General features: G+C 33.3%; 1 protein-coding gene across 1 annotated transcript; it reads left to right on the top strand.

Annotated features, from left to right (window-relative positions):
- Positions 1–3,261: 3,261 nt before the first annotated feature.
- Positions 3,262–7,364, top strand: LOC108912059 (zinc finger protein 11-like). Its single transcript, XM_018717219.1, has 4 exons — positions 3,262–3,378; positions 3,540–3,842; positions 3,899–4,167; positions 4,800–7,364. Exons 1-4 carry the CDS (start codon positions 3,262–3,264, stop codon positions 6,742–6,744), a joined length of 2,634 nt encoding a protein of 877 aa, XP_018572735.1. The 3' UTR covers positions 6,745–7,364.
- Positions 7,365–15,814: the final 8,450 nt, after the last annotated feature.

Raw genomic sequence — 15,814 nt, 5'->3', positions numbered from 1 at the left:
TAAACTATGTCGATGTCGGTCATCGACATAGATTAAAAATTAAATTGAAACGATTTTAAAAAAATATTTCATATCAATCAGATTAGTAAGTATTTATTGTTTTATTAGTATTATTTCATCAAAAAAATTAAGAGAGCAGAAAATTATCCAAATTTTTTTAGTGATTTTTAAAGCTGAGGTATCGATGACTTCACTCAATAGCTGATATATCAATGAGAAATAATCATACAAAAAATAAAGCAAGTTGAAACTGAAGAATCAGGCCCTGACATTGATTAGGCCAGGAAAAATTTTTTTGAGCCTGTGGGCTATTTTGAAAACAAAAAAATTTGTAAAATTATTCACGAATTTACAGACTGTCAAAAATCACTAAAAAAAATTGTAAATTTTGTTCTGGAGTTTGTGTACCAATAACATTTAAAAACAGTTCAATTTTTAAAAATAATGGAATGTGTTTTTAATGTTTGGCGCGTTTTAAACGGGTGTTCCTTGCCGTGACGTCATTCAGTGCGACGATAATTGTGAAACTGAATAGGATAGATCGGCCAAGAGCATGAGCATAGCAATTAGGGTTTTGAAACAGCTAATTTTACTTTGCCTTGAGGCTTTCGCTCGCACTGATTAACGTCACAATACGTCTGATCATATGAAAAGATTTTACATAATTTTAAACATCTGTAATCAATTTGTAGCAATGAATAAACTAATTTTCTCACCATTATTACCCGTCAATTATAAACTACTAATTTATGCATAAATGAAAAAAATTATGCTAAAGAAATTAAATTTTAATCAAGTTGCCCATTATAATCAGAACTACAATTCTTATAAAAGATAAACCCATAACTATAAATAATAATACGACTATATGTATAGGGAATACTAAAATATAATTTAATTTACATTTTATTTTGTATCGGCACCATACAAAAGTATTATATTACATAAAGTGTCATGTTCTACATATTCGTAAACATTAAATAAACCATGATTTAATTGTACTTAGTTTTACTTTGTAAAAGAGGAAAAAGTACTGCCATTATCGTTTATTTGCAATATTGCAATGAAAATAACGTCCAGACTACTTATGAAATGGCTATGCATTTTCATCCTCCGCAATTTTACATAAATTATAATCCATGGTTGGAATAATAAAGGGTTTAGTATGAACTGTGTTTCAGTTAACATCGATTTCATCCTAATGACAAATTTAAAATCGCGACCTGTACATTCGAGAAACATTTCAAATAAAGGAGCCAATAAAAGTCGAAATGATCAAATTTGAGAAATGTGACTCCAAGACTAAAATTCCAAGGCTGTTGGACCTGGAAATTCTAGACGTACTGTAAGGTACATCGGCCAAGAGAAATTAGTGACAATAGAAATAGTGACTATCTGGCTAAATACGCAATCGCCATATTTTGAAGAGGAAGAAGAAGTTTCAGTTGTTACGATGACTGACGTTCAAATAATTTCGTGTAGGCTTTGCGTTAAAACTATAACCGATAAAAGTTTTATAATAGACAACGTTACTAGAGACATTCTAGACGTTCTTTTACTGAAATTGGTAAGTCGGTGTAAGGTGTTCGTTTCTACTTTCTCAATTCGTCCACCTCTCAGCAACCACAACATTGTTATAGCGATTAAACAGTAACAGTAATCAATATATATTTTTTACTTAGTTGTTATTTTCTGCCACACTTAATTTGTTTCTGTTTACTTAAAGTTGCATACATTTCAGAAATTTGATTGAGAGCAAAAGAGTTTATATGTAATGCTTGCAGAATAAAATTAAATGCAGTATTAGAATGTAAGTCATCCGTTGTGAATATCGATAACACAATTATTCCTCATGTGGATAGTGAAAAAATGTTACAACTCGACTTAAGAGAAGTGTATATGAAGGAAAAGGGAAGTGAGTTGTTAATGGATGTTTCTGACAGCCAGAAAATATGTCGATTGTGTATACAGCCAGTAGAACGTGAGTTTAGGTGTATATGTGAAGAGGAACTTGAAGCTATTGAGAAATTGGCTACTGAAATGGTACGAATGAATGATATTAAATACTTGCATTTATCCCAATATAATGAAACTATTTTGCAGAATATAAATATCATCAAAAATCCTGTTGTATGTAAACCATGCTTCGATTCTATGTGTACTCACAATAGTTTCCTAAAAAACTGCTTAAAAGTACAGGAAACAATTAGAGGTACTATTGATAGTTCAACCATAGAAAGCCAAATGGATACGTTACTGTCTGATTTATTCGTTAAAAGTGAAAACCTTGACAAATAATTCGATATAAACGAGATGGAAATGTCAATCAAACAAAACTGAAAGTATAGACATAAAAGCTGAAAATGAGGAAAGGAGGTTGGTTCATGTTCTTTGTAATTTCATAAAGAAACACACTTTCGATTTTCATAAATATGAGTAAAAAAAAAACGCACGTGTGGGTGATAGAGTTCGAGTGGATCGACACAGTAAATATTTGCGGAAATCATAACACGCGCATAGCAGACCGAGCATTGTTTGGAAATTTAGATAAACGTTTCGATGCACAGTAATGGATTGCATTCAACTTGTGTTTATTAGTGTGATTCAATTTGGAATAATAAAATAAAATGGGAAAGTTTCAAATGAAGTATATTTTTTTGAAACCTTTTTTTATTTATTATATTTTTTACAATTCCACATTGAACACTTATCAAATGCCGAAAAAAAAATTGTTAATAAAATGCATATAAAAAAATGCATGAAGATTCACATGGGGTATCGATTTATGTAAATTAATGCAATTCATTTTAACTCGATGAAATACGGCATGTGAAGAAAAGACCGCAACAAAACTGAACAGTATAATTAAAAAAAAAAAATTCTCAAAATTATAATTTTTTTAATTTCAACATTTGGACTTTTGAAATGTTCAACGTGAAATTGTAAAATAAGTAACTAAAAAAATGTTTTGGCCATACGGTGCACTATTGCGTCGGGAAGCCTTGTCGTGAATGTCGTGTAAAGACAAGTTGCACTTCATTTGGCGAAACACCCACAGGTATTTCGCGTATCACCACCCTAAGCGTTTTTTCTTAGTTGAGGGTGAAAGAGTGGTACTCCTCGCCTTTGTCTGTCAGTGTGGCACGAGTCAGACGTCTCTCTTGCCATATTTTGAAGAAGAAGATGAAGTTTTAGGTGAGGTTATGTTAAACATAACACGAATTAATCGAATTATATAAATTTGGAAGAAAATATGTTGCAATGACCAGTGTTCAAGCAATTTCATGTAGGCTTTGCCTTAAATCCATAACCGATAAATGTTTTGTAGTAATAGGTAGTGTTACTAGAGACATTCTAGATGTTTTTATGCTGAAATTGGTAAGTCGATGAAAAAAGTTCATTTCCATTTTCGTACACCTGTCAGTAATCACAACTCGTTTATAACGACTTACCTCTAACAGTAGTCAATTTTATTTTTACTTGGTTGTTATTTTCTACCACACTTTGTTTCTATTTAATTAGAGTTGCATATATTTCAGAAATTAGATACAGAGGGCAAAGAGTTTATATGTAATGCTTGCAGAAGAAAGTTATATGCAGTAGTAGATTTTAAGTCAACATGTCTCAAAACCGATACTACAATTATTCCATATGTGGATTGGGAAAAAATGTTACAGCTCGACTTAAAAGAAGTGTACGTGAAGGAAAAGGGAAGTGACTTGTTAATGGATGTTTCTGACAGTCAGAAAATATGTCGATTGTGTATGCAGCCAGTAAATACTGAGGTTATGTGTATACGAGAAAAGGAACTTGAAGCTATTGAGAAATTGGTTCCTGAAATGGTAGGAATGATATTAAATACTTGCATTTATCCCAATTTTATAAAACTACTTTTCAGAATATAAATATCATCAAAGATCCCGTTGTTTGTAAGCCATGTTTCGATTCCGTGTGCACTCACAATAGTTTTCTAAAAAACTGCTTAGAAGTAGAAGAAAAAATTAGAGGTATTATTGACAGTTCAACAATAGAAATGAAAATGGATACTTCACCATCTGATTTATTCGTTAAAAGTGAAAACCTGGACAAAGAATTCGATATTATCGAGATGGAAATGTCAATTAAAGCTGAAATTGTGGACATAAAATCAGAAGATGAGGAAAGGAGGTAAGAAAAAATTTTTAATATCAATCTAATATGATTGTTGGAAGCGATGAAAAGTAAATAAGTTGAGATTATGATATGGTTGTTGTCAACTATTTATCAACATGTTAAAAATAAAAAATTTGCTCTAAAATATCGACACGGACTTTGAAAGCCATTTTAGAGCAACTAAGGAAAATATTGAATTTGTATCTAAACGATATGATGTGGCAGAGTTTTAGCACAGCATATGCAAATTCAATCGAACGGAAATCACTTTTTCACTACACCTTCACGTGGGTCATAAGACTTAAGTGGGCAGTTTATAGTTTTCTCGAAACAGCTTAAGGTACAAAAAACATTTTAGTGTAACAAAGTAGCAACAGAAAAGTAAGAAAAACTCTAATACTTTTTTTGCAGGCTGCTAAAAGTGCTCTGCTCATGTATATACATACATAAATATCTAAAATTATCAATGATATATTTTGTTTTCCACATATCCTCAATACAAACTCGACTTCATAAAAAATTTGATTTAATGATAATAAAAATTAAATAATGCTTTGTGAATTTGAGAAACATATAAATGCAATAAATTGAGACCATAAAATTAAGACCATGCTTTGGAAAATACCCTGTATATGTAATTTTTTCAGCGTCACACAGAATTCCAATAATGAGCCGTTCGAGGAGAGTGACTGTAAAGATGTAGAAGAAGATTTATGTAAACATGAGAATGATTCAGAAATGAGAACCAAGCGGAAGCATAAAGTATTGTATAAATGTGATAAATGTGTTTACGAAACTGAAAGCAAGAGCAGTTTTACAGCACACTGTGCGAAACACGAGAACTATTCGGAAGCGTATAAATGTGAATCGTGTAAGTTTGAAACTGAAAATAAGAAATTACTTCAGTGGCACCGGTTGAGGCATAAATCTTCCCCAGAACTACTTGTGTACCAGTGCAAATCATGTAATTACAAGACAAATCATAAATCCTACCTTGCTAAGCATCAGGTGAAACACAAAAGTGCATCTACAGCGCGATTGTACAAGTGTAGGTTTTGTGATTTCAAAACAAAGTGGAGGTCCAGCCTTCATAATCATTATAAAAAACACAAAGACTCAAACAAATGTGACGAGTGTGATTGTAAAACCAAATACAGTGCATTGCTACATGAGGACACTTCACAACAGCCCAATTATAAATACAATGGTTGCGACTGCAAATCAAAAGATAAGACACTTTTTACCCGTCATCTGTTGATGCATAAAGATGTCTTGCAAGTCAAAATATATAAGTGTAACAACTGCGATTATGAAACTAAATACAAAGGTAATTTGAAACTGCATCAGGTGAGGCATAAAGATCCTTCACAAGTTCAAATGCACGGGTGTGACCACTGCGATTACAAAACTATATATAAGAGTCTTATGAACCGGCATCAATTAAAACATAAAGATTCTTCACAGGTTCAAATGTACGCATGTAATGACTGCGATTACAAAACTAAATATGAGAGTGACTTCAAACAGCACCAGCTGAAACATAAAGATCTTTCTCAGGTTCAAATGTACAGGTGTAACGAATGCAATTACGAAACTATATACAGGAGTTATATCAAAAAGCACCAACTGAAACATAAAGATCCTTCACAGATTCAAATGTACAGTTGTAATGACTGCAATTACAAATCTAAATACAAGAGTACTATCAAACAGCATCAGCTGAAACATAAAGATCCTTCTCAGGTTCAAATGTACAAATGTAATGTATGTGATTACGAAACTATATACAGGAGTTATATCAAAAAGCATCAACTGAAACATAAAGATCCTACTCAGGTTCAAATGTACAAGTGTAACAAATGCGATTACAAATCTATATATAGGAGTTATATCAAAAAGCACCAACTGAAACATAAAGATCCATCACAGATTCAAATGCACCAGAGTCACAATTGCGATTACAAAACTAGAAGCGAAAGTGCTATGAAGCAGCATCAACTGCAACATAAAGATCCTTTGCAAGTTCAAATGTACAGATGTAATGATTGCAATTACAAAACTAAATACAAGCAACATATCAAACGGCACCAACTGAAACATAAAGAATCTTCACAGTTTGAATTGTACACGTGTAACGATTGCAGTTACAGATCCAAATACAGGTGTGATGTCAAACGACACCAGCTAAAACATAAAGATCCTTCTCAGGTACAAAGGTACAGGTGTAATGACTGCGATTTTGAAACTATATACAGGGATTATATCAAAAGGCACCAAGTGAAACATAAAGATCCTTCACAGATTCAAATGTACAGGTGTAACGACTGCGATTATGAAGCGAAATACAAGAGTTATATCAAACAACACCAACTGAAACATAAAGATCCTTCGCAAGTTCAAATGTACAGATGTAATGACTGCAATTACACAGCTAAATACAAGCACCTTATCAAACGGCATCAACTGAAACATAAAGATTCTTCTGAGGTTAAAATGTGCAGGTGTGACAATTGTGGTTACAAAACTATATGCAAACGTGATATGAAACGGCATCAACTGAAACATAAAAAGTCTTCTCAAGTTCAAATGTAGGTGTAAGGACTGCAGTCACGAAATAAAATACAAGAATACTATCAAGAGGCATCAACAAACGCATATAGATTCTTTGTAGGTTCAAATGTACAGGTATGACTGTGATTGTGAACCCAAATACAGGACCTTCCTTAAATGTAAATTTATCAGTGTGCTTTGATAAGAACCAAGCACAAAAAGTCTGAGAAGACCTCAATTGGTACACGAAAAACGTTGACAGGTGTGATTTGCCGCCCATTGGAGTTCAAAATATAGTCAAAAATGCAGGCATTTGAAAGTGACTTTTGCGAATATGACACCAACTCTAAATATGTGAATGTGAAGAAAAACATGATATCTGCCATCAACAACATCAGTTTGTAACACGAAAAACTTACCCAAACAAAAGCTAACATTTTCCTGTTCAAAATATAGTCAAAAATGCAGGCATTTGAAAATGACTTTTTCGAATATAACACCAACTCTAAATATGTGATTGTGAAGAAAAACATGATATCTGCCATCAACAACATCAGTTTGTAACACGAAAAACTTACCCAAACAAAAGCTAACATTTTCCTGTTTTTTCACAGTATGACTATTGACCCGTTATATTATTTTAAGTGTGTCTATATATTTTAAAAAGCAACATTGTTTACGTATGTAGAACATGGTATTAATAAAAGATAGTTTATTTTGAAATTACGTGCATAATTTTTTTAATGAAAAGCTGTTGAGAAGATTTCGCTGTGGTATTTATATACACGGAACAAAATTTGAGACTCGATCATTTTATTCAAAATTCAAACAAAGTCCGATCTGAAAAAAAGTTACTCTTTATTTCATGTTTAAATTTCGATTTTACATGACATTTCATTTTGGCTGTCCAGTTACGAAACACCCGCTATATGTGCTGGGTGATTTACAAAATGCTGAGCAGGCACAATTTAGAAAAAGGAAAGATCCATTTAGTTCAGCATGAAAACCGGGAAAAGTCAGGGAATTCATTATTCTTTATAAAAAACAGGGAATAGTCAGAGAATTTTAAAAGTATTCATGAAATTCAGGGAATTTGATGTTTGCAACTGGAAATTTTGTCGAAGCCAGCCCTGTATTCTTGAAAGAGAAAACTATTCGCGGTTTTGAAAGCTTTATAGGTTCTTTGGGTATAAAAAAGATTATATGGAGTCCAGTCAAAAAAGAGTTTAATGCATAAACTTCAATTAGTATGTAAAAATGAAGTACACGTAAGTGTATTTTCAACTAATATTTTAGTCTATTTTTCATTTAATCAACACACAACTCGTTTCTGCTTGACATAGTGACAGTAGTATACTTAGGCGCCGACTTTTAAAACTTTTGTCGGGTGCTCGGTTGCCTTATAAGCATTTTTTTGCGATAACATTAAAAAGCAAGAGAAATGAGTCGTCATTTGAACTAGCATGAGGTATAATATTTAAAATACGTATTTCTCCAAATTAGATTTTATGAAAAACTTTTTAAAAAATATTTCGAAATTAATTAAACTTGTCAAATTAAATAAACTTTATTACTGTTACAATTTTAATAATTGTAACAAAAAATAAACTTCTATGGAATAACAAGTGAAAATATAAATATATGTATTATGTAGACGTAAAAGTAGGTAGCACAGAAATATACTATTCTAACAAAACTGATAATAGTTCTTGCGGAGCACCCGAGAAGTCGGCGCCTATGGTAGTATAGTTCAGCTAAACTAGGTCGATGTCATAGGTCATCGACATAGATTAAAAATTAAATTGATGCGATTATAAAGAAATATTTCATATCAATCAGATTAGTAATTATTTTTATTTATCGTTTTATAAGTATTATTTGCAATTAGTAATATACACTCAGCAAAACAATTATGGGAGCAGAAAAGCTTCCAAATTTTTTTAGTCATTATTGAAAAGCTGTAACTTAGCGGCGACGAACACCCGTTTAAAAAATAAGTGTCAAGCATTCAAAACACATTGTATTGTTTTTGAAAGTTGAACTTTTTTTAAATGATCTATTAAATATTATTGGTACATTGTTAAAATCAGTGGAAAAATTAAGCAGTACATAAATTTGCAATTTTGCGGAATTTTTCTCACAATTTCGCGTTAAATATTCATCAAGAAAAGTGAAACAGTTGTAACATTTTATTCGCCACAACCTTACTGCTTGTTGTGAAATACCATTTTTGATTTGGTAAAGGCTGTCAATTTTTATAATGTCTGAAGTTTGTAATTTATGTACAATTCCTTTAACCAAGAAATCGCCTGGAATACGCTGCGATGGTTCTTGTGGCCTTTTTTACCATCTGAAGTGTGTGAATATCACAGTGGACCAGTTAAACGTTCTGAAGGCTATTCCTAACACCACATGGAAATGTACTAACTGCCAGACCACTTCATCTTTGAACACTGTTGCTGATCCAGGTGAATCTTTAAACAATCAGAATTTGTTGTCATTTATGATGGATATTAAAAATAATTTGAATGATATGAAGATTAGACAAGACGAACTTATAGTATCTGTTTCTTTTTGTTCTGATAAAGTCTCCGACTTTGAACACGCACTATCAAGTATTAACAATCACATAAAAACGATTGAAGAACTAAAACAAGACAATGTGCAACTAAAGGAAGATATAATGTCTTTGAACTTTCGTTTTAATGATTTAGATCAACATACTAGACTTAATAATTTGGAAATACAAGGTGTTCCTGAAAAACGGAATGAGAATTTACTCGGCGTTATTGTTAGAGTGTCAGAATTTCTCGATCTTAACCTAGATACCAACTGTATTGACTCAATATATAGAGTTCGATCGTTTAATCCTGAAGTTCCCAAGAGTATAATAGTTAAATTCAGCTCCTCAAATATAAAAAATCTTATTTTAAATGCAGCCAAAGCAAAGAGAATTTCTAGCCCTAACCGAACACTAGCAGTTGAAGGTGTTTCCAATAATTTGTATATTAATGATCACCTAACAGCTGAGAATAAACTTTTATATAAAAACACTAGACTTACAGCAAAAGCCAAAGGCTATAAGTATATCTGGCTGAAAAACTGCAGTATTTTCGTTAGAAAGAACGACTCATCAAAAATAACGCTGATTAAAAATTCAGACCAGCTTGGTAATTTGTAAGTTCAATTATTGTATTCACTATTATTATTTCTTATCTTTGTATGCTTTACGGATCATCAGATCATCTATCTGTGGCTTATCAAAACGTTCGTGGGCTAAGATCAAAAACAGCTCAATTTAAATTGAATACAGTGAACAGTAATGCCGACCTGATTTTTCTGACGGAGTCGTGGTTGAACAATAGTGTGTCCGATAGTGAAATTTTTACTAATAGTCACTCTGTATTTCGGCGCGATCGCGATAGTTCTGATAGTGGTAAACGTGATGGAGGTGGGGTGCTAGTGGCAGTACGATCCGACATACAGGCACTGAGAAGATTTGATTGGCAAAGCGAAGCGGAGGATATTTGGGTATCACTTGTAGTCGACAAGAGAGTTAAAATACATTTATGCTGCGTTTATTTACCTCCAGCTGACATCTATGCCGCTGCTTGCTTTAGTAATAATCTTTATAAACTGTTCACTTCTCTACCTGATGACATTTTTCTCATATGCGGTGATTTCAATTTACCTAGTGTCAATTGGGTCTCTGTAAATAATTGTTTACACTTCACTCCTTTAAATGTTGATCAGAGATCTTCTACATTAATAGACACATTTTCCTATTGTGGGTTAAAACAATTTAATTCAGTATTAAACATTAACAATAGATTATTAGATTTAATTTTATCTAATTGTGATAACATATATAGTTTACAATATTGCAACAGTTCATTTGTTGATGAGGACGCTCATCACCCATGTCTNCTGGTAAATGATAACTTTATTTCACTGTGTATATATATCATCAGTTTGACCGTGACTCTTATTACATCCGGCCGACGTTCGTTATTCTTATCGCATGCTGTCTAGACGCTACGTGGTCACAATTTTTGCTAACATTACAATTATAAAGGAAATAATATATCAGGTTACAGTTTATACTTAAAGGCAAGTCTGAACCTGTAGGAAACAGGTCTGAACCTGTAGAGGACAAGTCTTAAATTGAGGTGACCTTGACTAGGTGACCTTGACCCCAGACGATCAGAGGTCATGACCTTGACATGTCCTTGACGTGACCTTGACCCTAGACGACCAGGGGCCGATGACCTTGACTTGACCTTGTCCCCAGACGACCAGGGGTCATGACCTTGACTTGGCCCCAGACGACCAGCGGTCGATGACCTTGACTTGACCTTGAGTTGACCTTGTCCCCAGACGACCAGAGGTCGATGACCTTGACGTGACCTTGACGCGACCTTGACCCCAGACGACCAGAGGCCATGACATTGACATGCCCTTGACTTGACCTTGACCCCAGACGACCAAAGGTCGATGGCCTTGACTTGACCTTGGCGTGATCTTGTCCCCAGACGACCAGAGGTCATGACCTTAACCTTGACCCTAGACGACCTGGGGTCGATGACCTTGACGTGACCTTGACCCCAGACGACCTGAGGTCGATGACCTTGACGCGACCTTGACCTCAGACGATCAGAGGTCGTGACCTTGACTTGACCTTAGCGGGACCTTATCCTCAGATGACCAGGGATCGACGACCTTGACTTGACCTTGACGTGACCTTGACCCCAGACGACCAGAGGCCATGACCTTGACATGCCCTTGACTTGACCTTGACCCCAGACGACCAAAGGTCGATGACCTTGACTTGACCTTGGCGTGACCTTGTCCCCAGACGACCAGAGGTCATGACCTTGACTTGACCTTGACCCTAGACGACCAGGGGTCGATGACCTGGACTTGACCTTGACTTGACCTTGACCCCAGACGACCAGAGGTCGATGACCTTGACGTGACCTTGGTCTAGAATGATGCAATACTGGATAAGAATGACGCAATGCTGTTTTGAGGTCATTGGCCTAGAATGATGCAATACCAGATAAGAATGACGCAATGCTGTTAAAGGAAATAATATATCAGGTTAAAGTTTATGCTAGCGTGACAGTATTAAAGGAAATAATATATCAGGTTACAGTTTATGCTAAAAAACAGGTCTGAACTTGTAGAAACTTGACCTCGAATGCTGCAATACCAGATAAGAATGACGCAATGCTGTTTGGAGGTCATTGACCTGCCCTTATCGTGATTGAATTTTAAATTTACCACCATCTGGCCATGTGACGTCACTTACATGCCGCCATGACACTTCCTGTATGACGATACTTCCATGCCGCCATGACACTTCTTGTATGACGTCACTTCCATGCCGCCATGACACTTCTTGCATGCCAACACCCACGCATCTCTTGCACAACGACAATGCCCACAAGAAGCCGCTGAAGGAGCGATGGACACTGGCTATCGAGTTCGTGACGTCATTTAGTGTGGCGCAGAAAAAGTGGCGCAGAACCGGCCTCATATATCTACTGTAATCCCTCAATTTTTTGTAAAAAATGTGCAAATTCCCTTTGTAACCCTCTCACTTTGTTATTTAACAAGTCTCTTGAAGAAGGAGATTTTCCTGACATATGGAAGCAAGCTTTTGTGATTCCTATTTACAAAAAAGGTGATAAAAACGAAGTTTCCAACTATCGGCCAATCAGTAAATTAAATATTCTTAGTAAAATTTTTGAACGTATATGTTATAAGCATTTACTTAGCGCGGTTAAATCGTCTATAATTATTGAGCAACATGGATTCTTTCCACATAGATCTATCGAATCCAATTTAGTAATATACTCCCAATATATTACAAGTGCTATGGATAGCCAGACTCAGGTGGATGCCGATTTTAGCAAAGCATTCGATAAAATTAATCATAATATACTATATCTAAATTGTCTGAAATTGGTGTGCATGGTAACCTACTGAGATGGCTTACCTCTTATGTTTTCAACAGGTCGCAATTGGTAACTATTAGTGGTTACAAAACTCCCCCCTACGTTGCAATGTCAGGTGTTCCTCGGGGATCACATTTGGGACCTTTACTATTTTTAATATATATCAACGATATCCGTCATTGTTTCAAATTTTGTAAATTTTTACTTTATGCAGACGATTTGAAAATTTACTCTCAAATAAATAATTCCGATAATTGTATTGCCTACCAGGAAGATTTAAACTCTTTCTTTGAATACTGTGAATCGAACAAGCTTCAATTAAATTTAAGTAAATGCTTCTATATTTGTTTTACCCGTAACCATAATATATACTCTAATAATTATAACTTTAATAAGAATATTTTAAATCAAGTTGAAGAAATAAAAGATCTTGGGGTTGTATTTGACAGGAAATTGAGTTTTTCTTCACATATTGATTATATAACTTTAAAAAGCAACAAAATGCTTGGTTTCATCGTCAGAGTTTGCAAAAATTTTAGGTCGATTTTTGCTATTAAGTCTGTATATTTTGCATACGTTCACAGCATAATTAATTTTGCATCTATCGTGTGGAGTCCTCAATATACCATATATAAGTCTCGACTTGAGGCCATACAGAACAGATTTATGCGATATTTACACTACAAGGAGAGTGGTGTGTATTCTTTTCATTGTAGCAATATGTTACGAAATCGTTATCATATTATTTCATTGGAGAATCGAAGAATTATTGCCGAAACAGTATTTTTGTATAAGCTTCTTAATGATTTTATCGATTCCCCAGATTTATTAGCTTTGATCTGTTTACATGTACCACAACATGATTTTAGAGTAAATGCACTGTTTCATGAGACTTTTTATCGAACTAGTTCTGGTCAAAATTCTCCTATAAACAGAATATGCAGACATTTTAACTTATACTGTAGTACTCTAGATATTTTTCATATTTCGCTCATTAGTTTTCAAAGATTTTTAAATGGAACTATTATTGTAAATTAACATTTTCTATTATAATAATCTTTTCTGTACTTTTATATTCTATTAGCTTTAAGTAATTTGTGGACATTGTTTTGGGCTATAAAGCCTGTGTTTGTCCCTTGTCCTTAAATAAATAAATAAATAAATAAATAAATAAATAAATAAATAAATAAATAAATAAATAAATACTTTCTTTACTTAAAAAACTGTGAACGTATTCAGAACTAGTGGAGTCGAGAGCGCTGATCGACAGAGTTTCAATAACATTGCAATTTTTATAACGATTTCTAGTTCAGTCTTTAAAAATAATGATTGCAAGCCACATAACGGCTGAGCTTAGACAATCAACATTGCACAGTTGTTACTGTCAACTAAAAATCCCTAAACCTTGTGAAAAATGTGAAAAATTACATTAATCACCAGCCGGTNCTTTTGTCGAACTCTATAGTAAAAAACAGTATTTTTCTAATATTTTCTTTATTATAAAATGAACCAGAATTGTGCATTATTACAACATTGTTCTTCGAAACGAAAATGTTGACCTAGGCATAACAAAATATGTGTGTACATATGTATGTACGTGTATACCTGTATATAATATATGATATTAGTATAGTCATATGATATATAGAATGTGGTATATGGTGTATGGTATACAGTATTTGATATATAATATGTAATATATAATGTATGATACATAATAAGTAATATATGGTCAATAATAAAGGAAAACTGGAAAAAAAGGTTTGTTTTAAAAAACTTATTTAGATCAAATATGAAAACAGTAAGGAGAAGAAGCGACTAATTCTTCTGATTGTCATAATTTGATAAAATATAAGTACTTCTTATTTTACTTGAGAAACTTTTATCATAAAACTATAAAATAATTTATAAACTTTTTTGACTGCACTTAATTGCGCTAATTGTTTACTCTAAACATCTACCAACATGAATCATAGAAGAACGGAGATGCGAAAAATAATTGTAAGATTCGATCGACTTACCTGTAAGGAAGATCAATCTCAATTATTTGAGCATCGTAGTTCTTCTATGATGGGGCCCACCCGCCACTCTTTTTTTTACCCACAGCGCGATTGGTTCGGTCACAAAATAAACTGGCTGGCTATCAATAAGTAGTAACGGACTGTTACGAAACACTTTTTTCCTTTAAACCTGTGCGCGCGTCATGTATAAGTGAGACCTACCAACATGAATCATAGAAGAACTACGATGCTCCAATAATTGAAATTGATCTTCCTTACAGGTAAGTCGATCGAATCTTACAATTATTATTCCATTGTGTAAAGTCGAAATCTAAAATACGTTTGAGTTTAGACCTCACCGACTGAAGAGCCCGATATCTCTGAAACTATTACATATTTGAAAAATAGTCAATTGACAAAAATTATTTAGAATTGAACAAAGTATCGGGTAAACCTTGTTACAAAATTCCTGCCAACGAAAAATTTCTTTCGACTTCCGCCATCTGCAATTTGCTTTGAAAAATTCAAGTTTCTCTTTCTGTTGCCAAGATACGAGGCTGAGGACTTTTATGTGGAACACACGTATATGAGTTGAATTTTATTTTTTTTTTTTGATAATAAAATAGTTGATTTCTTTATCTCAAATTTTTATAGCATAAATGTCTCAAATAAAAATAGGGTATTAAAAAAAGTGCGTAGGCCATTGTTTTTTTTTCAATTTTTTATGCATAGAATGTAATCTCTTTTCGATATTGAATAAAAAATGTATCCCGGTTTGTTAGTTTTTAGTTACTATTTTTTGATTTAAATTTTGATCTTAATTTCATTTTTAATCAGTTAATAGAAGAAAATACATTTCATTTCATATTTAAGTAAGTCAGTCAAAGAAATACTGCGGAAAAAATGATAAATACGGTTTGTATCACTGATAAATCAAGGAGAAACCGCTGGTAATAAGTAATATTCCAAATTTTAGAATTTAGAAATAGACATCTTTAAAACGCTTTGCTAAGGTTGTAATTTTCATTACATCATATTTACTTATTCTGGAATTTCCATTTGACATAATAACATTTTCAACGTGATATCTAAATAATTATGATAATTATGACAGCGATAATTGTAATTTTCCAAATGTTTAAACTTAAAACT

The sequence above is a fragment of the Anoplophora glabripennis genome, unplaced genomic scaffold, assembly GCF_000390285.2.
Source record: "Anoplophora glabripennis isolate ALB-LARVAE unplaced genomic scaffold, Agla_2.0 scaffold830, whole genome shotgun sequence".
In the NCBI taxonomy this organism is placed as follows: domain Eukaryota; kingdom Metazoa; phylum Arthropoda; class Insecta; order Coleoptera; family Cerambycidae; genus Anoplophora; species Anoplophora glabripennis.
Note: the sequence above shows the minus strand (reverse complement) of the source record. Positions and strands in the feature narration are given on the sequence as shown.